The following is a 22,833-nucleotide window of genomic DNA, read 5'->3' as shown; positions in this document are numbered from 1 at the left end:
ATTATAATTTCTTTAATTAGTTTTTACATTGTTTCCACTACAAACATCTGGCAGACAGAGGTCAAATTGATCCTTATGACGGGCCAACTTTGGATAGGCCTGACATTCAATTTATTGATGTTTAATGATCAATCAGCAGCTATATAACCCTGCAGATACTCTAACATTTATATCATATTATCATACATCTAAATAGCAGTGTGTGTGTGTGTGTGTGTGTGTTACTTCATCGCTAAAATGCTTTAATGTAGTTTGATTTCTCTTGTACTGAACTAAAATATTTATCCATCATACAAGTGAAAGGATGTTACTTTTGCATGTATATTGTTTAGTAAACCAAACGGGGTCTCATGAGCAATAGTAAAAGACAGCACATCATTTCCAATATGTACCAGTAACAATTACTTTGAATCATGTGTATTTTGCACATCTTTCAGGTGTTTCTTTACTTGGTTTTGAGTTAATCTACAGACTGAATTTAAAAGATCTCTAAAATGATGCTTACACATCCACCAGCGAGAATCTCTGCAGGCAGAGGGATGGTATCATCTTGTGTGGTGAACTTGTCTCTGACAAAATCATTCATCTGAAAAAAAAAAGACAAGAAGAAGAAGAAAAAAAAAAGGCAGATGAGACACACAATCCCAATCTTGATAGCGGGGCATTAATGTTAACTTGTGGTTGCAGTCACATCTTGATTGCGAAGAGTGCGTTTCTTTTGCGCTCTCTGCATGTTTTTCATTCACACTGAATCATTGGGAGCAACTTTTTGAACACTCTGAGCTACACAGTGGAATGACTTGCCGTGAGTTTGATAGCTTTCTCCGGGGCGACGCCGATGAGCTGCGGGAGGAGACCTGCAAAATATTATTCATAGATACCATTAGAATACCTGACAGAGACAGAGACAAAGTCTGGCTGGAAATGAATGCACATTTTTATCTCTGCTGAATGAATACATCCACTGACAGCCAGAACAATGTAAGCTGCAGGGTTCTTGTGTGCGTAAAACAAACCCATAAATATTTACAGATATGGCTGATACATCTGATGCACCAAAACACAAAGGTCCCATTGAAATTGAACAAAAGTCCAAAAATATGACACTGCTGGTGCGTATGGGATCAGCATTGTTGAGGCCTGATCCCAGTGATGGCGGGGAACAGAGAGAGCTGTGTGGTCACGGACAAGATCAGGGGGGAGGAGGGGCGGGTGCTACGGTGGCGATAACCGCCATACTGTTTCACCGCCTGTCCTTCATCAAGCCAGATAAACTTCTGAAGGAGCTGCTGAGTGACTGCTGCTGGTATGCGGCCAGAAAACAGCCGAGCGTGTCTGTCTCGGAGTCAATCACCCCTTATCATGTGCAAGAGAGGAGGAGGAAGGAAGGAAGGCAGAGCGACAGAGAAATGCAGTGGTGGAGGCAGCAGTAGATGGCAGTCTTGACTTCCCTCACATGAACAGCCCGAGGGTAGAAGTGTTGAATATCACAAGCCTTCAGCACCATTATCACCATCGGCACAGAGGCAGATCAGACACTGCTACTACATGAGTTCTGCTGGTCATTCTCCTCGGGGAGCTCTCTCCCAGGCACCGAGATAATGAAAACGCGACCCCTGGGTGTTGCTTTATTCACCGCTGAACAGGGAGGGCAAAGGTTTCTGGTATCAATTAGCAAACCATGCTGCAGATATTAGCACACTGACAAATCCTAATGCTTTTCCCATAACATGGTTTGAGACGCATATGTCGGCCTGCACACAGGTCCTGTTTACGTGCTGTGAACGATTACCTCTGTAGAATCCGAAGAAGCCCTCGTAACGGAGCACTTTCTTTGCACAGTCGAAACTGTTCTTGTACATCAGTTCTCCTACAAAGGAGCCAGTAGAGCGCTGGTTCTGCATGCGCGTCTTCACCAGGTCGATGGGGTACACAGCCGTGGCACCGGTGGCTGCAAAACACACACATTTGTCACTGGGTGAAATCTTTTGTTCTGCTTTTTTAAAAATTATATAAACACAAATGTATCACCTTGTATGCTTTTTCTGAGACACATACTAGAAACAGTGAGGATTAGGTTTGCAAATAATTATTTTCATTACTAATTCATTGTTTTGTTTGTAAGAAGTCACAAAGTAGAAAAAAAGCAAAGGCCCATTTTAATTCACAGAGCCCAAGGTGGCCTCTTAAATGTACTGTTTTGTCCTAAGAGAGACAAAACAGTACAAAAGAGACTAAGAGTCCAAAACCATGTATGACAAAGAAAAGCAGCAAATCCTTCAAAAAAGTAGGTTTAAATTAATTTGTTAACTTTCTGTTGATCAACTAATTGATTCACTCATCATTTCAGCTCTAAATTAGAATTTTTATGCTCTTGGAAAGTCGTCATGACACTAATTCATTTGTTGCCTTACATAATTGATTTGTACAGTATTAATTCTGCAGATGTATTTGTGTATAAACTATTTAAAAACTGTTATTAAGCTCAGAGTAGGAAGTCTGGTAACTGTGGGAAAACAGTCTGTGGAGGCGACACTGCAGCAAGTTGCGCTAAACTCTGCTGCTCTCAGCTTTACCTGCCATGTCCTGTCTGACATCAAAGGCTGCCGTAATGACTCTTCTGTGACACAAACAGCTCAGTCAGCAGAGAAACAACTCATTATCACCACAGGGACACGGCGTTTTTCAACATAAGCCTAGTGATTAGAGCTGCAACAATTAATCGATTAGTTAATCGAAACAAAATTCATTGTCAACTATTTTGATCATCTATTAATTGTTTCATTCATCTTTTAAGCACAAATGTCAAAGATTTGCTGAAACTGAAACCTCTTAAACTTGAGAATTTGCTGCATTTCTTTGTCCTGTATGACAGTAAAGACAAATAATTTTTTGATCCCAAGACAAGTTTGCAAGTCCGGAAAGTCGCTGTTTATTGTGAAAAGTTAAGTAAAACTTAAGATATATATATCTACAGAGAGAGAGAGAGAGAGAGAGAGAGAGAGAGAGAGAGAGAGAGAGAGAGATATGATTTGTCTCTTTTTATAAATTATTTTTTCTGAAAGGGTGGTCCATCAGAAGAGGAGAGACCTTGCCTCTCTCTTTGGGTTTGAGATTGTTGGTTGGGCAAAATAAGCAATTTAAAGATGTCACTTTTGGCTCTGGGAAATTGTGACAAGCATTTTTCAAATTTTTGGAACATTTCATAGATTAAACAATTAATCAATTAATCATAAAAATAACTGTTGGACTGATCAATAACAAAAATAATCATTAGTTGCAACGCTGCTTGTGATTCACATTTCTTTTTGACCACTGCTTAGTTGGCCTTGCTTATTTTTGGAGAGCACACTCACACACACATACACAGAGGGTCAGAGTGTGTTCCTATCTGAGGGGCAGTATGTCAGACGTTCCTTGTATCAGTTCCTTCCAGTGTAATTAGACGGAGATTCCAGAGAGTGCGGTTCCGGAAGATTTGTGTCATTCCAAAAGCTCCGACTCCCAACGACAGCCTGGAGCCAGTGGTGGCACGGCAGCACAATGCTGGAGCCTCACATCACAACCCCTCTCCCCTGCCAGCACAATGGCCGGCCCCAGGGTCTCAGCGCGCCAGTCTGGCCGGCTAAGGTTACCCCTCGGGCGGGCCGGGGGCTCCGCCACAGACATGTCACTCACCTCCAGCGATTGAGCCCAGAGTAAACCTGTAGGCAGACTCTGCAGCCTGGAGCCAGATGGGCCGAGACGTTTCATGAGCGTGCTGTATGGGAGAAAAAGACACCAGTGGTCAAATGAATCTGGAGAAAGACGTGGGGGGGGGGGTCAGAACACAAACCATGAATCGGCTGGCTATTAATCTATAGTGAACCAGATACATTGTGGAAAGAAAAATGCTGTGGAGTACTCAACGGCGGAGGAAGGCGCTGGAATGTGGACATGTCATATAACGTCTAATTCATCATCAGCCGGTATTAAATGTCACAGACAGAACAGCTCGGGATGAATGACTGTGTGAACCTGCAGCCACAGCTCTCCACACATGTTACATGTGGGAGGCTTCGAGCTAAAGGTCTTCTTTTATTTTTACAACAAAGTATAATTTCTCTCTTATCGACTTGATCTCTGGATTGGTATTTGATGTTGAAAGCGGAGCCCCTTTTGTTTTCACTGTGGTGTAGGGCAACAGATTAGCCCCACAAGCCTTTTCCATGTACAGATAAGTATCTACATGAATATTACACAGTCCGAGGGAGCTAAAGTCTGTGTGTGTGTGTGTGTGTGTGTGTGCGTGTGCGTGTGTGTGTGCAGGTTGAAGCAGGGTGAGTAACTTTTCCCAAACCAGATGAGAAGGGGAGTAGGGGCCGATCGGTCTTTTCCTCTTCCCAGATGCTTCCACCGAGGGCTCCATGCTAACAAGATCGAGGTCTTGATCAAAGGGTTTAAACAATTAGCCTACTTCCACTAAAGGGCAGGCCCGAGAATTGCAGCATCCCCCCCAAAAGGGAATCAAATTCCAGACCTCTGAGCCTGAGTCCCAGGAGCATGAGTGGCCTGAAAGCTCTGACCACAGTCTGATATAGAGCTGCGTTATCCGGTGGAGGCAGGAACTATTTTGTTCTCCCACATCCACCTTGACTCCCACTACCCTCCTACCATTAGCAGACTCTGCTAAAGGCACCTAAAACTCCTCAAGCCCCACACTGATAAAAGCCTCTTATTAGCGTCTCAGATGTGTGATTGCAGCTGAGGTGTATGTGCAGCCATACTGAATAAAATGGAGAGAGCCTTTCATGGAGAGGAGCAATGCAACAATCCATTCCTCTTCTGTAACTATAATTGGTGTACTTTTATCTGGGAGTTTAAGTAATGCACTTCACAAGGGAAGAAAAACATGGGCACTCTGCTAATTCAGTCACTGTACATTCTCCCTTTTTCTGAGAAGGAAGCAGAGGGAGAAGAGGAAGAGGCTCTGATAAAAGGCAGGAGGATGTAAGGTGTATTAGAGGAGTCACTCAGGCTACCTGTCTTTGGGCCTCTGCTTGGTGGTACGGCATGGCTTCTTCCTCCAGCGGGGCTATCCTCTCAATGTCTGCCTGGTTCAGCCGCCTTAACACACAACAGCAGGGGAGGGAGGGAGGGAGGGAGAGAGTCAGGCCAGGAAAAAAGCAGAGAGCTCTGCGTCTACAGCGAGCAGCAGCCAGTGATGTAAGATTTTCCACAGAGCTTTTACTGGCATATAACTCCAAGTTACTGCAACTTTAATTTAAGATTATATAAACAGCGGACAAACAAAGCTGGATGAGCGCCCATGGCCCAGAGAGTAAATGAAAGTGTTTTGTTGCTGAATGTTTGAGACACAAATATTCCCCAGCGGCCTGACGCATCATAAAGTCTGCATCCATGTTTTATGTTTGTCTTGTAAATCAGCCAGTGGAGCCACTGTTGTTAAAGTGAATGAGCAATAACTTCATCTTTATAGCCAATAAACAGACCTGTAACATATTTATTCCATTCATGCTGGAATAAGAAATAACACAGTGTTGTGTAAATGTTTTGAAGACACTTAGTGGATTTTAAGAACAACAGCAGAACCTACCTGAGTGATTGCAAAAATTTAATTTCTAGAATTAAAATACAGGTTGATTTTGGTTCATTTTTATCATCTTTATACACATTCATTTTTGTCTTTTGTCATTTTGTCTCTTGTCTGATTAGACCTTTAAAATAGGGATGCACCAATATAATGACTGAATACTGGTATCAGCTGATATTCCCCTTGTTGACTGCCATCGGCAAATAAGGTGACATTTACCAATGGTACATAAGTTTTGCACTGGCACTGTCATCCCTGTCATTAGTGTGTGAGGCTATGTAAGTACTGAAAAATTATTTTCACTGAATAGCTAGTTGTATAGTGGGCTAAAGGCTTTTGAAGCAGTTACTTTTTCATGTGAAAGAAGGTTAAATTAAAGGTTGTTTCATGAATTTGTATGATAGAATTTCTGCTCTTTCAAAGATGAGGGGCTGAATGACTTTAAAACAGTTAAGTTATTTCTTACAATAAACATAATTATAATGAATATGGACAAAATAAACAATAACAACAAAATAACATCAGTATCTTCATTGGCTTTTGGCAAAATTGTTAGTTTAAACATCTGTATCTGCCTAGAATTTCACAACTGGTTCATCCCTAATTTCAAATCGTCCTTACCCAACATGCATGGTATCCATTTTGGCAGTTCAACATAGTATTAAGCTGCCAGCCCGCACAGCCCAAAAATACATGAAAAAGTACACAAGCCCCGTTGTAAATTTATAAATCTTTAGTCATAATTTAGTTTGGGGGATATGGCCTTAAAATATTATTGCGATATTTTTCGGCTGTATCGGGATATATATTGATATTTTGAAATCTCTTTTAAAACCACTTTATAAACATAAGACTGAGGGACAAAATCAAATAGCATTATGTTTTTTTACCAATATCTCTGTATCAATGTTGCAACAATATTGTAGGAATGACTATTGGCACTATGACAAAATATATAAGAACAAGTAGAACTATCTAAGATGATATATAGTCTCATATCACAATAACAACATATTGATATATTGTCCAGCCCTTATCATAATCACTCAAAATATCAATATTAATCAGTTCTAGGTTGTAAAAATATTGTTTAACTATTTATACAGACAAATAGAGCAGAGATATAAAACCATGACACAGTATATTCACATGGAAAGTGATTTTATTCCAACTCGTTTTTGGGTCTTTTTCAATTAAAGCATGCCTGTAAGTCACTAAAATATATCTTATCACATTGTATTATATTACATTTTTTGTATCATATTGTTCTGTCTGTGTCTTGTACATATTTTTTTCATATTTTTACTGTTTGTTTACATTTATTGTTGAGTTTTATGTCCCATCTAGGGACCGGCAATGCAAATTAGCTTTGGCTATAAATGTCTGGCATCAGTTTATACCACATACTTATTCAAATAATCATTAAAATAAATAAATATTAATAATGCACGGTTTTATAAATTCCCTTCAATTGTTTTATGGTCAGGGATAAAAATGAGATTCTGTGTGAAAGTCCTACGCCCGTACTTTCCACTGGTTTTCTCAACTTCTCTCTACATGACACAAAAATAAAAGCTCTGTAACTGTGAATAATTCATATAAAACAGCATATTCACAGATGAACAGGTGACTCCAGAGGGTTAAAACAGTAAAATCTTACCCGGAGTGAGTGTGGAGACCAGAAAGCTGATACAGGATGTCGATCTCCATTGGAGTGATTTGACCAAACTTATTTGCAGCATGAACAAACTCCTCTATGATGCAATAAAGAGAAGAAATTAATTAATGCAAACAGGACTTCAGTCAATGGAGCCTTGACACATTAAAGTCCAACATGAAGCTAAGGGATTAACGACACATAAGGTATTTTCTACAGCAGGCTAGTATCAAATAGTATTTGCAAATACTTATTTGTTTTGGTGCTATTGGGGATGCTTGATGCTAAATGGGGTATGAATAAGGAGATTACAGACAGAATCAATCCTGTATGTGCTTTACCTCCTTACCCTGGAGTACACTAACTGAGCATGTAATCTCTCAGCAACAGCACCCTGCGTGCGCCACTCTTTTATATGCGCTTTATATTCACTTCTTTACCGTTGCCTGCTGAGAAGCTCCATTACCATCAGGGTGTCTTTCTCAAAGGAAACCTAATGGTGGTTGTTGAAGGAGGAAAAGGATTTCTTTATTCACATCCCCCACAAAGACCTTCCTGTCAGGTCCAAGCATCACAACCTTCGCGTACGAGCCTGCTTCTCTGACCTCAAGTGCTGCAATGAGATACTTTTCTGCAACTGACAGCTGACATGTGAGTGTTTGCTTTACACTTTAAACCCAAACGTCCGATATGTCTGATAGCACACATAACAAGAATTATTTGCAATTACTATTTGCCCAAAGTGTTTTCTAGAAGGAGGGAAACCAAGGAGAGGAGAGGAACAGGCTACAGTTTGCATCTCAATGGGAAAAACATATGTAGGAACAGATGTGACTGATCAGTTACACAGGTCTACATGTAAGAGGTGATCTGATTACCAGGTTAAAAATGTTCATTTACCTTAGTAATTTAGTGCTACAGTAATGTTCCCTGTGTGTTCACTCACACCGGTCTGTCAAGAAAGTTAAAACAGGATCGCACATTTCAAGTCACATATGAAACGCACACATGACTCATTTCAGTGATGTCGGTGGTGTCTCGTGTACCTTTGGTAACGAGCGTGTCTCTGTGGGTACCAGCGAGGGTGCTGTAAATCTTGCGGACCAACTCCATGTTGTTAAGGAGAGCGTTGAAGGCGTTGAAGTAGGAGAAGCTCACCATGTGTGAGGTGCTGCCTCCTGCAGCCTGGAGAAAGAGCAAAAATCTGTTATTGTTTCTGTAAAGGAAGATGGCTCGACCTTATTATGTTCTCTTTAATACTCAATTTTGTGCTAGATTAATGCAATGCTTGAAAATATAAATCACTAACATGGACATCTAGGCTACCTGTAGACTGACTGAATGCTTATCATTTCAACTCGTCTTAAACCTGCAAAACAGAATTTTTGGCCGCTTTTGAGCACAACATTGCTTATTTACATTTCTAGCAGTTATGGAGCAGCATCTGCATGTCGTGTTTGTGGCTACCTGGTGAATGTGAGTCCAGAATTTACTCTCCTTGTCAGTTTTTTGTCTGTTTGTTTGTTAGCTGCTGTTAGCTAGTTAGCTAAATTAGCCGTGCAGCTAATGAGCCTATTAGCTGACTGGCTCTGGGCAATGGTGGAGCATTGGGTTTACCATCACAGGCAATGGAACCAGTCTCAGTAGCCTTTCAGTAAACACAGCCTCCAAGACTGACAGATACCAATTTGATGACAGGGAATACAGTGCTGAGGGGATTTTCTGCGGCTCCAACCAGGACTCTGAATTAGGGGTGGACCACTATGTTTGTTTGTTATTTTAATACTGATTATTAGTAATCAATGAGACTGATATTTGGAACTGATATACATTTGCACTAGAAATTAAAATCTTAGTGTCAAAATTTGACAATTTTGAGGTACTTTACTTAAGTACTTCCATTTTATACTTCCACTCCACTACATTTATTTGATAACTTTTATTAGTTACTAAGCAGATTCAGAGTAATCAGTGTTGATAGGCTTATGTATGTGACGTGAAACCAATTAGAAAGTGTTGTGAGTGGGAGATTGAGTGAGACCCCAGACTGGTGACTAACAAATAATTTATTCTATTAGCAAATGGAAACAAAAAAAATCCACCGATACCGATAATCGGAACCACACTGAAAATCGGCACCGATAATCAGTCTAAGACACGGCGCGAGGAGAGGAGGATCGGAAAGACATGAAGTGGGAGAGGTGCGAGAGGAAAGTCAGACATCTCCAGTATGGAAAAGTGGCTGGAATATACTAACATCTAACACTGTGAATTAAGGATTTATTTAAACCAAACCAGAGGTAATTGTTGGGAAAGTGGAAAGACAAACCAAGACGGTTTTGGTGAGTTTTATTTTCTTTCTCTTGTTTGAATGAAGTGTGTTTTGTGATGAGTTAATAAGGCAATTAGGCTCATCTTATTTTGGAGAAAGAGAGAAACTTGGGTTCAGAAGGTGTAAAGTTGTATTTTTTCTAATCAACATAGAAAATAGGTGTAAAAATATGTCCTTGACATTTGTGAGTTTATTTTGTATATTTATTAAGCTAAAACTATCGGACAATGCCTTCTTGAGGTACAAAGTATTATAGGACAGGACAGCCCAGTGGTAGCTGGTTAGCATGCTAACTTCAGTAGATATCTCTGCAGCACAATACATAGACAGAAACTGATATTCTTCATTTTTTATTATCTTTTGTTTTAAACTAAAATTGTGGCCTTATCTTACATATTGCACCTTTAAATGTTTAACAACTGTTGAACAGCATTCTCTATAACTCACGGAAACCAGGTTCTCCTCTACAAATGGAGTCAGCATGTGGTGTCTGATGGTGGCCATGATGTCGCTGAAGTCCAAGGCGGTGATGGTGCCACTTTTGTTCTTGTCTTTTTGTGCAAACGCTTGGCGGGCGTGCTCCAACTGCAGCTCCTACAGTAACACACACAGAGAGAGGAGGTCAAGCTGTTAGCTGACAAAAGAAGCAAAGAATGTGTTCCTGTGATGAGAAGCATCGTGTTACAGGGGAACAGAGAAACAGAACTTTGGAGGATGAAAGTATAATAATATCAGTGTTGGACAGATGTGAAAGGCAGATGTGACAGTGTCAGACACTGGGTTTGTAATCACCACCGTCTCTCCAGAGACTAATGGAAACCAGCTTCGAGAAGTCTGATCCCGGAGCTGAGCTGAGCGGTCGGTGAGACGGCCGGCAGGTGTGTCCACAGGAAGGTGATTCAATATGACAACCATGCAATCAGATGTGGGTGCAGGGGGAGGCTGACCCCGGGTCAATGTCTGCTGTCAAAGCTCATCACATATAACTACAGGATCACAACGTCACCGCGATATTCAGCTGTTACTTCATCTTTACATTCGGGCTCTGATAACCTAATCAGTGGATTGTTGCTGAAGATTAATTCACACAATGTTTGATGATTGTATTGTTGAAAACTCATGATGATACTTAGCCGCCTCACAAACATCATACTTCTCAAGCATACAAACGCTCCACCTTGTCTGCACTTGGTGAAGTTTCAAGTCTGGACAACAACCACAAGGTGGCAGAGCCAAGACTCTAATCTAAAATCAAAACTACACATATATCTGCTCTCATTTGTGTTTTAAATGAAATGAAATGTACTTGGACATGATAGGAAAATAAAAGACAATAATAACAAATGGATTTTAATAAAATTCTGCACACACAGGAGTCTTTGGTGCAGCGGTAGGAAGCCCTCGTCTACTATGATAAACCACAAAGTGCTCGGAGGGATCCCACACCGCAGCGCTGCCTGTCTGACTCTCAGACCACCCAGCTTCTGCCTGAGTGCACAGTCCGAGACTCCAAACCAGGTTCCTCCCTCAGCGAACGGCTGCTGCTGCTGCTGAACAGCACAGAGGTCTCAGTGAGGTACAGGCAACAACCAATAAAGACAAACAACAACGTGAAGTGTCTTAATGGCATGATGGGCTACCGCAAACCACCAGGACAAAGATGCAACTCCACACCACAACCCCATTATCTTAAGTGATCTTTTATGCCATGTGGTTCATGTTACGTCATTTCCATTTGTCGCTCAGCAGGGTAAAAATGCCTCGCCACAAGATGAAGGTGATCATTATAAACGATTTCATATTTATTGATGCACATTTTCTAAGATGCTAAAGGAAGAAAAGGTGAAAAGACATTCTGTGTGCTGTCAGTATGTTTTGTCACATATCATGTCGCATTTACATACAAAAACTGTTTATCTGTAGCTTTTCTTATGAGCTGAAGGGCAAAGTTTTTTAGATATGTATTCATTGTCACTTTAGCATTTTGTTCCTAACCATTTACTATATTATTACAGGCCCACTCTATTTATTGGTTTTATCTCATGTTTTTTGACCCATGGCAGAGAAATTTCTTTCTTCTTCTACTGTATGTCTGTTCGTATGAATTGTCTTTGTCATGCTCTTTTTTATATATAAATGTTTTCCTACACCACGTGTTTTGTTTTTGAAGCCAAAGACGAATTTCCACATGACAGGACAATCAAGATTTCTATTGGTGTTCAAATTATTTTTATCAAATTATTATGACAAGAAAAACATTTAAAGGGAGGCCATGCTACTTCTAAACACATCTTTTTCATTTTAAGTAAATGTTACATTTCTAAGCAATACAAACAAAAAATGTATCCATTGTCACTTTCATTCAGTCAATGGTTTGACCACTATGGTCTACTTTATCTGACGTAGTCAGGGGCAACCAGTGGCAGCATATTCGGGGTGAACGAGGCGTCACATTGTTGTCACCGAGCGGCAAGTGTTACAGCCAGTGGGTTCATTCACCTGTCTCGATTTGGGGCTTTTTTATTTCATGTCTTGTTTCGATATCAGATTTTCCCGCTTGTACATGTTATGGAAGCATCAGTCCAGCATTTAGGTAAATACATTTAGTTGTTTTCTTTCCCAGAGTTAGATGATAATATTGATATCACTTTATTATATTACAGATGGCCAATTACAATATCCAAAATCACAGACAAATGACAGATTATCCAAAAAGTTTGATAAATTTTCTGTTGATCAGCTAATTTATTAATCTGCCAATAAGTTTGTGAGCTTTTAAGTTGCTTATAGGCAGATTTGTTTCTTTGACAGAGCGAGGCTAACTGTTTCCCCCTATTTCCATGCTAAGCTGACCAGCTGCTGGTGGTAGCTTTATATTTCGGGTATGAACATTAGAGTGGAATCAATCTTCTCATCTAACTCTCGGCAGCAAAACAAATAAGCATATTTCCCAAAATGTTGAACTACTCCCTTTAAACATTAGACTGCTTAATGATGCAGCGCATCATTTCTAAAATAAAACGATGGAGGTACAGATTAAATGCATACCTGCAGAAACTGGGTGAACTCCGTGTAGCTGAGGTTCTTGTTTCTTTCATGGCCAAAGTGTAGCCTGATGAACTCACATTCCCAGTTAAAGGGGATGTGGTGATGAACTGTGGTCTGGCTGAAGATGTCACGTACATTCTCTGAAAGAGTGCAACACGACTCAGCAATAATAAGAGACAGGGGGACAAACATGCAAAGATGCAACTCGAACAACTATCTTGCACCCTCATTCCATTTGCAGTGAACCTCATTAAAGTCGAGGAAAGAGTCCATTTGGACTTCAGAGCTGAATAGGCTGTTTGACAGTCCCACTCCTTTTACATTTTGAGTCCTTCCAGGAAACGTTCAGCATAAGCACTGCTCTCAATTTCAGGCGGCTTTATGGAGGCCCATTGCACAGACAGAACATGGCAGCAGCCTCTTTGTACAACTCTGCATCTCTCGGTTTATGACATGCTGGATTCATTTCCCCTCTTGTCAGATGGAGTTGGTTATAATGTGATGTTACACACAGATCGCTTACTGTCCTGCCTCAGATGAGACTATAAGAACACATGCTGCTAGCATATGTAATACATAAAAAAAGACATGGCTACTGCCACATTTATTGACTACACATGCTTAAGTAAGAATAGAACTTTTGACCCACAACATTGAATGTTACACTTAAATGCACCAGTTTCCATCATCATTGATTTCTAGTACTCATCCATTACATTGCAACACAACAAAAATAACCTGAAAGGAACAGTTCATCCAAAAATGATCAGTCACCTCATGCCGATGAAAAGTTGGTGAAGTTTCAAACTTCACCTGACTTTCCATTGGCATGAGGGTGAGTAGATAATGTTGTTGTTGACTTTTTTTATTTTTGGGTGAACTGTTCCTTTAAATGCCATTAATTACCTGCATGAAGTCAACATCTTCAGTCAAATAGAGTTATTTAAATATTCTAACATTTAAACTACACTGTACAATATGTACAAAGGATGATGCTTAGTCTCCTGTAGTTGAGCATGAAGCACACTCTCACACCAGGCTGCAGACATTGACCATCATGTACATACCAAATGAGATGTTCCCTGTTCCGGTCTTGTCAAACAACTGAAAGGCAACTATGAACAGGGCATCCGGGGCACATAGAACTGACTCAAAGGCCAAAAACTCCTGGAAAGAGATCAGTCTGTTTGGACAAGAAAAAAAGAAAAAGAAAGAAAGAGTGCTCTCTGAAAAAAAGGACATAATGTATGTTTGACAAAATTACAATACCTACAATTACTGTATATAACACCTGTACCCTGAGAAAATAAACAGAGAAATATACTGACTGACCTTTTTAGCTAGTTCATTCTTGAGCTTAGAAAAACAGCATTTGACAATTTCACCAACAACAAAGTCCAGCGAATAGCTGTTCTGGGGCTTTCATCATATCATATCAGATCATATCACATGATCTTCATCAGTTTTCCCAGTCAAGAAAATTTCCACTTTTGTCTATAATCATCAAAGGTGCACTATGTAGCTTTAGGGACGAAAATTTAATCAGAAGAGAAAGATCAGTCTTGACTGATTTTTTTTATGCATAAACTGCATAAACAAACTCTTTGTTTTCATGACTGAATAAACTGAATAAACAAACTGACCTTAAAGAAACACAATTTCATACTGTTTTACTTTGTTCATATTTGGCGGACCCTGCCACCTTTCTAGCTTCAAACAGTGTTCTGGGGACCTTATTTTACTCTGAGAACAGCTTGTTTATTCAGTTATGAAAACATAAATATTTCTGAGTTTGTATTATTACCTCATTAATAATGTAAAATATTGAAATTCTGAGTTTGAATTTCTTCTCCAAAAGATCATAGTGCCCCCTTATTTAATAATACATTAGAATGATCTTTGAAGCTCAACTTTTAAGCTAACATAGACAAGATGTCCTTTGAGTGCTCGGAAAAACACGAGCACCTCAAGACTTTGAAGTGAAATGTTCTCCAGCTGTTCATGAGACATAGTGAAAGCCTCACTGCTGCTCTACACTCTAATTAATTGTGAATATGTATATATTGGCTTATCTTTTCACTGGATTTTAAATTGTTCAGCTGTAAGTGTAGAATTGACTGATAATGACTGCTGGTTACTCTTAAACATCATTGAGATAAATCAGTCTCTTTGGCACCTACTACACAATCTTCTTAGTTTCCTGTGATAATACACTAATGAAATCATAAGTATGGATATTATGTTCCATTTCTACCAATAGATCTCCTTAAATCCTGAACACTGGACTTTTAATACAACACAGACTAATCCTCACATAACAGCAAACAAGGCATTGTTGTGCACTTCAGTCAGTTAAGACTGACATGCTTTTTGTCTTGTGTAATAATGCCCGTTCATGTAGTGTAGTATTGTGCTGACAGCATGTAATCTGCAAATTCCAGTTTCACTTGGTTCTTACATTACTCTAAGGACAACAAATTATGACAAGTAATACATACTTTCACATCTATTTAAATAGCAGCAGCTGCCAAAAAATACCAAGATACCAATATGTATTCTCGACCAAACTGGGCATTTAAGTGTGAGGAAACAAAAAAAATCAAAACGACGTGTACAAACCATTTGTTGAGTTAATACAGATATAAACAGGAATAACCGTTAATCCGTTTGTATTAACATATCTCAGCATCAACAGAAGACTTCCACAGCTTACCTCACTGTAGGCACTTACCCATCTTTAGTGGTGTCGGCCACTCCGGCTATCAGTTCCACAGTTTTGGGATTGTACTGAGGCTGTGCATGTAATCCCAGGTAACTCTGCACAAAGTCCCTGGGGGTCATGTAATGCTCTCCATCGTCCACCACACTGGCATACTGCAGAAGAGATACAGACAGAGCTGTAAACAATGTGAATGTTCAATAGCTTACATTTTGATTTAGATGGAATCAGGAATCGGTAGGGAAGATTTCTCATTGTGCACATAGAGAGAAAATGATGTGAGGTGCTGAATGTAAGGAGGAAAACAAAGAAACAATAAGACATCAACAAGTCTGTTTTTACTGCAGGTTTCTCCATAGGTTTCTTTTTGAGACAATAAGGTCTTTGTGTGTAGTTTTCTATTCAAGCACATATGGTTTGCAGTCAACTGGCCCTACACAGTACATTTACATTTATACAATGCTTTGCTGAATCCCATCATGACAGAAAGCATCAGTCTCTTTCAAATCATTGTCATCGTATGTAAGGCAGAAACACACGTCACTATGCACTAGATATAACCATATCCATCTCAACAAAGGATGGACATGCAGTAACATTTAAACAGAGAAATATCAGATGCTTAACCTACAATAAGGTGCATGCTGTGCCATACACTTTAATAACTATTACCTGCAATGTGTTATATGCAGTAACTGTGTTAATGACTGTTTTAACCTTTGTTTAACAGCTGATCAGAGCCAGGCTCTTGTTTCAGGAACACCCTGTTCACATTCACACCTGGAGGCTGCCCAGTACAATCTGCTGGCCGCTGAGCAGCTCCACTGAAGCACTTTGGAGTTCAAGGCCTTGTTGGAAGGGCAACTCCAGGAAGAGCAAGGTTGCTCTTTCACTGTCAGGACTTTTCAATCAAAAGCCCACTTCGCTGACATTCGTGCCACAACTATATGATCTAGATTGCAATCTTTTTCCAGATTTTGACAAGCCCTGTAAACTATAGCCAGACTTCAAATTGCCCATAAAATTCTCCAGTTACACCATCAAAACATAATATTGCATGAAAGATAGTTGTTTTTTGGCACAAGCTCCTCATCTGCCATGCTGCTAGCCATAACTCATGCTATATTGTTTACAGTGCGACATCCAGGGAAGAGCCACATGAGGTAATTCTTCCAATCAGCATAGCCATCTAGTTGGCTACATCACTCTATTGGTTCGATCACATAGTGCTGATCTGCTAGTTAATGAGGTTTTGTGAAGTTTGGAAACACAAGTAAGAAGACATTTAATGCAGCGATCTCTAGGGCTCACCTGTTAAATTAGACTGTGGACACTTCAGACTGCTTACTTGCAGTAACAATGAAAATCTTTGTGTCAAAATTTAGAACAACCAGTAATGAAAAAAGTACAATTTACTCAAGAACTGCTCTTACTGTAAGTACATTTTGAGTTATTTTACTTGAGTATTTCCTTTTCTGCTACTTAATGTTTCCTCTCCATTACATAAATTTGATAAATCTGGTTACTAGTTGCTTTGCAGATTCAGATTATTCAGTGTTTATAGGCTATTAATTGTGACTAGTTACCCATCAGATATTGTTTTGGGTGGGACATGGTGTGAGAGGATGTTGCATCAGAGCTAAAGTAACACATGACACAGTTTATTTTATCAGCAATCTGACAGAAAAATCCCCAATACCGATAATCGGAAAATGCTGAATTCAGCCCCGATAGTCGGCCAAGCCGATAATTAGTCTATTCCCAAACAAGAGTGGAACTGCACTAGGGTGGACAGGGTTACAGAGATCTGCAACCTAAAACAAATGTGAGCCAGGGGTTTAAGTTGGGGGCCAATGGCCCGTTTCACACTTCCTACCTCCCTAATTCCTGCCCCCTTGCTCAGACAACATTGATGTTCAAACCCGACCTTCATTGCGATGTCAACTACAAACCTGTACATTTTCGTGACTGCATCTTGCAGTCTGTCCACAGACAAACAGACAGACAGATATATAACCAGCTAGCAAAATGCTCAACATCATGTCTGTGTTAGTTCCTGCTACAAAAGTTGCCACCAGGACCACATTTTCCCATGATGACACACACACAGACTCACAAAGTGAAAGCATTACCAGCTGATGCTGTGGGGGTGGTAATCATCAGATTATCCAACCCTACCTTGGGGTGTCTCGATGTCTTGATATGGTGGATGGAGACTGGATTCTGTTGTTTAGGCTGGATAGCTAAGAGGAGCCATACACGCCTGTATTTGTGACCTTATTTCTTGGGTAGAACTAGAATACAGAAAGGTTCCTTGTAAAGGAAACCCCATGTGACCACTGTTTTGTGGTCTGTTTGCTGATACCAGTTGTTCTGAATAAATACATTTATTTTATGACAACTAACTCTAGGGGTGTTTTTCTTAACCCAAATACTAAGTGAACTCTAAATGCATTTACGTTCATCAGTGATATACTACATTTTCTCTATTCAAAATTTATGGACACCGAAAGCAGATGATAATGTTTATTTTTGTTAATCTAGCGATTCAAATGCCTAAAAATTCAAGTTTGTTTATCACATTAAGGCAAAAATCCTGTAAGTGTAATATTACTGAACATCAGTCCTGCTCACTGATTTTTGGCCTAAAACAACCAGAGACCATAGCTCAACAGTGAACACATTTAAGTCTAAACCCAATCTGATAAAACACATAGCTCACAGTGACAATAATGTAATCAATAAGGATCACATTACAAGTGTTGTGTTGCATGTTTTACTCTGAAAACTGAAAACATGCACAGCCAGTGAAGCCCTCGGCTAAACCTGCAACCTCAGTCAGAGTTTAAGACGTAAGGTCATTTTTAGAGCCTGGGTTGAGTTTCAAGTTGGAACAGAGATAGCTCTGGAAACACAAGCGCCACATGAACTGGCAACAGAAAGGCCATGCTCATGGGTGTAAGCCAAGCCTCGGATAGAGAGAGCATGAGATAAACAGAGAAGGAGTGTGGGAGGAGACCTTCACACCAAGTGTTTTCACGGCTACAATTCATTGCACTCTGCCGAATTAATGTTTTAAGTGAAAATATTAATTCCGAGCAATTTATTGCCACATTACTCCGTCACATGATTGTGTATCCATTCACCCTCACAGTAGGCCTCAAGTAGTTCTTAATCAAATTATACAGGCAGTCAGAATGAGCTTCCAGTAATTAACTCTTCCACCTGAATATGCATTAGAAATTACACAGCCCTCTTATAGTGGAGTCAAGAGATGTGGAGGGACCATAAGGCGACTTGTACCTCAAACAGGAACAAGTTTACACTCCAAACATGACCTGTGTGGGTAAACAAACCTACACACTGATGCCTGGGAGCTGTTCTTTTAAAGGGTTTCGGACAGGGCGTGAAGAAAAACGACATGTCACATATGCACGGTGAAGTCAAAGCGAAGGGGGGATCCTCTGTTGAAGCAGATCCAAAATTAGTCAAAGCATTTGTGTGACCTTTATTGAACTATGCATCCCAGTGGACAGCACACAGAAACTACTCACTGACTGCAACACGTTAGTATACTTGTAACACACACTTTCTGTATGTGCTGCAAATGTTTTGGCATCCGTGAGTCTTACCTTTAGAAAAATATTCTTCAAGTCATGGGGGTCGGCTCTTTTTGTCGCTTGCACCTGCAAAAACAAAAAGTCACATCATCACAGTGCTGCCTACACTTGAAGCTAATGAGGAGACTATGCAAAAGCAGTTAGCCAATGAAAGTGAAGTTCAGTCCGTCACTGTTTATCTCTGATTTTAACGCAGTCGGCTCAGCAGGATCGATCACACAGACTGTAACAACACCTACAACACCATGCATGTGAACGTACTGCCTTCACACTACTAAGTAATACACCCGCTCCTGATATACACATGCAACAGAGGAAAGAAATTACAGTTGTCTGTGCGAGGCCGGCAGAGATGCGCCTATGCAAAGATGCAGAGATAAACGAAAGGGGGGCTCCGCTGCGTTAAAGACACGAGCTTTAAACCCACGAGTCCGCACAGACATGCTGTCCTCCGTATCCGACACGCCCGTGGCCGCTTAACTGCCTTTAAAATTAATATCTGATAAGAAATATTGACGGAGTCACCTTGACCGCCATGCTGGGTGTGACGTCAGCTGCAGTGGACTAGCGCAGGCGCTGGGCATCGGGATGACAGCGAGCATGACAGGAGAGCCAGCCGAGGTCTGAGACGGAGCACGCAAATGTATATTTAGACAAAGTGTCGTCCTCTTTCTGTCTGCGGGGCGGTGTGTCCGCCCGAGGAGCCGCGGACACTGAGGGATGCTCCGGACAGAGAAGCTACAGCAGAGGGGAGTTTCCTGTCTGATCGGGTCAAACGAGGACACGGTTCAGTGTGTGTGCAGACAATCAACAGCAGCATATCCAGTAGACTGCAGCTGACGGGAGGGATGTAATGGTGAAAACGGGGGGTTAACTTTAAGAAAACAATGCATTTTAAAGGTGCACTATTTAGTTTTGGGGAGGAAATTTTAATCAGAAGAGAAGGCTCATCACCGACTGATGTTTTCGCCCATGTCTGTTGTTTGGTTGGTTGGTTTCTCAGCAGGATTACAAAAAAAAGAACAAACAAATTTCCACGAAACCTTGATTGGAGGATGGGTGTCCGCCCAGAATAGACCCCTTTCTGTGCGGCTCTGGATAAAGGGACCAAGGCTATGACCTATTAGTAGTTTATAACTGTGCTGTTTATTGATGAATCCAAGGTGCTGTCTCTGGTCCTGAAGTAGCAGAAGGATATGTATATATGGATATAAGTTTTTCTCAGTCCAGCCCTTCTGTCAGTTTTCTCTTAAATCTATGATATTCTCCAAACAATATATTATAAATATTCAATTCTATAATACAGTATACGCCTTCATGTAATAATGGTGCAATACCTTCATGATCAAAGTGAAAACATGCAGTCGTGGAAGAGCATCGTATAGGATCATATGACATACTGCTGCCTGTATTAGTTCTATAATATAATATTTCTATGATCAGAGAAGCCACCTCCGTCACAAAATATTTAGAGGAGACATGACTACAGATATAGCTTTTACTATAGGGTTAGGGGTTATGATTAGGGTTAGGTGCTCCCACTGACTCATCCCCCTATTAAAAAATCACAAATCACCTACTGAATAAAAATACAGATGTATTATGATGTACTTAGAGTAAGCTACCAAAAGCAAAATGTACTTTTCACTTAAAAAATGTCACTTTACAACATTGGTAACAGTCTAACACTGAAAACACACAGATACCAAACATCTAACACTGCAAAACCTACTATATCCCAACACCCACCACAGCATAAGCTCGTGTGAAATTGGTGTGATTTTTCTTTCTCTGTGTCACTCCTCTCATCACAATATCACATTTGGTCCATAACAACTCTTCCTGTCTTACACAAAAAGCAAATTTGGTGTCCTGCTCAAGGAGTTTTCATGGTTTAAACCACCATGATAAACGGCCAAACCGCTATACCACCTGAGTTGCTTACCTACATGAAACACGTACATGCCACGGATAGCCAATTCAGACACTCCTGAATTTTGTAGAAAATTACTATCAGAGGATTTACTGTACCAAAACTGTTTTAACACCACAACATTGTACTTCCTACCTCTATTGTGGGATCTTTTCATTCCCTGCATTTGCAGAAAAAACTCTGAACGACTGTAGTTTGTAGTTCAGAGATCAAGCAGCATGTATTGCCTCCATGCAGACACAATTTGTTGCCTAAGGATTGTAAAAGGTATGGTATTGTTCGGGAAAGGGATAATCTAGTGCTGACAGTGTAGCAGAGCTAAAATTACAGTGGCTTAAACATGACTGGGTAGGTCATTCATTGGTGCACCTGGAGGACAGAATAGCTGAGGCTGGGATGATAGCACAGCATTACCCAGGCTCAGAGGGATGTTCACACTTGCACTTACCCCCAGAGAGTCAATTTCAGTTTTTTTTATTCTCTCTAACTCGTCCAAATTAGGTGGGATTGTATCCAAAATGCTGTTTTTTATCCCACATTTGTGTAACAATAATAAGATGCTCATGTGCTATGGTATGAATTCCTCTCCTAATCAGTAGCGATTTTAGGGTGCCATCCCCCTTGTTGGCAAAATGAGCAAAATCCATCCCCCTTGTTAACCTGTCATCCCCCTAGTAGCAGCTTTATCTGACTGAGGTTTGTGCATAACTGTGCTAATTATGCTGCGTGACACTGTCCAGTAGACTCTGGATTTGTGCTGCTGAAAATACACTCCCTGAAAAAGCCACCTCTGTAACAAAATATTTTAGGGGAGACATGACTACAGATAGTTGGAACAAAATTTGGAACTGAGTGGGACATTTTAGTAAAAAATAAATAAATGAAACTCGGTCGGAGCAAAATTGTAACAGATTGTTTCATTAGCAATGGTGGTTGTTTAACAATTAACACAGCAACTCCCACCTTAATGCTCTTACACTACTTATATATTTTCTTATGATTTGATTAAGACACCCCTAGTGGTAGAAATTACATACTGTGCATTTAATATTTTGGGGTCTTGGACTTTTGATCAGACAAAACAAGTCAACTGAAGACATAAGAGCCTAACTGATACTGGATTTTGAAGTCAAACTGATATTTGAGAGTTTAAAAAATCCTGTAATGATCAATCTGCTAAAAGGGTTCGGTTTTGTTTATTTTAGGTAACCACATATAGTTTTTTGGATCATAATTTGGCAGTTTTAGTCCTCCATACTAAGCAATGCATTTTAGTTAAAAATAAGCATGACTTTTTATGATATTTTAAAGGGGCACTATGTAGTTTTGGAGAAGATATTCAAACTAAGAATTAAAAAATTGACCATATTAATGAGGTAATAATACAAACTCAGAAATATTTTATTTTTTCCATAACTGAATAAACAAGCTGTTCTCAGAGGAAAATAAGGTCCCCAGAACACTGTTTGAAGCTAGAAAGGTGGCAGGGTCCGCCACATATAAACAAAGTCAAACAGTATGAAACTGTGTTGTCCTTTAAGGTCAGTTTGTTTATTCAGTTTATTCAGTCATGAAAACAATGACTGTTTTTTTTTATTTTCCAAAAACTACATAGTGCACTTTTAAAGAATACAACAACAAGCTAAGCTAAGCTACTCGAAATATATACGTTTGTTAGCTGTTAATTGATATAGCATTAATTGCTAATTGCAGACTAAATATAGCTACCTCATTCCAGCTTGAAGATCCGTTGTTCTGCAGCATTGAACTAACCTTCCTGTATATTCAGTAATTCTTTGTTCAAAGGTGCCGTTTTTACTCACAAAACGCAGTTAATATGTTGTTACATTCGCATTTTTAGGTCGAAATTTACAGGCTGTGTTGTCATTTTACGCCGGAGACGTTAAAAAAAACTACTTCCTGTTACTACA

The 22,833-nt window shown here is 40.0% G+C and overlaps 1 protein-coding gene across 2 annotated transcripts in view; it reads right to left on the bottom strand.

Annotated features, from left to right (window-relative positions):
• Positions 1-22,740, bottom strand: part of LOC141002165 (electrogenic aspartate/glutamate antiporter SLC25A12, mitochondrial-like) — a 30,734-nt gene extending 7,994 nt beyond the window's left edge. The window contains exons 1-13 of one of the 2 annotated variants that reach the window (XM_073473366.1): positions 22,631-22,740; positions 18,982-19,035; positions 15,362-15,504; positions 13,698-13,813; positions 12,631-12,770; positions 10,030-10,176; positions 8,297-8,435; positions 7,254-7,347; positions 5,022-5,106; positions 3,679-3,760; positions 1,793-1,951; positions 805-857; positions 506-586 (exon numbers count right to left, since the gene is read on the bottom strand). In XM_073473366.1, coding sequence (XP_073329467.1) covers positions 506-586; positions 805-857; positions 1,793-1,951; positions 3,679-3,760; positions 5,022-5,106; positions 7,254-7,347; positions 8,297-8,435; positions 10,030-10,176; positions 12,631-12,770; positions 13,698-13,813; positions 15,362-15,504; positions 18,982-19,035; positions 22,631-22,666 — 1,329 coding nt within the window. In that variant the 5' untranslated portion in view covers positions 22,667-22,740. Of the gene's footprint in view, positions 1-505; positions 587-804; positions 858-1,792; positions 1,952-3,678; positions 3,761-5,021; positions 5,107-7,253; positions 7,348-8,296; positions 8,436-10,029; positions 10,177-12,630; positions 12,771-13,697; positions 13,814-15,361; positions 15,505-18,981; positions 19,036-19,494; positions 19,525-22,630 lie in introns of those variants that run through there. The other variant, XM_073473367.1, reaches the window with a different exon arrangement.
• Between the last annotated feature and the right edge of the window lie 93 nt (positions 22,741-22,833).

This window comes from Pagrus major, chromosome 9 (assembly GCF_040436345.1).
Source record: "Pagrus major chromosome 9, Pma_NU_1.0".
NCBI lineage: Eukaryota > Metazoa > Chordata > Actinopteri > Spariformes > Sparidae > Pagrus > Pagrus major.
The sequence above is the reverse complement of the archived record's forward strand: the minus strand, read 5'-3'. Positions and strand labels throughout refer to the sequence as shown.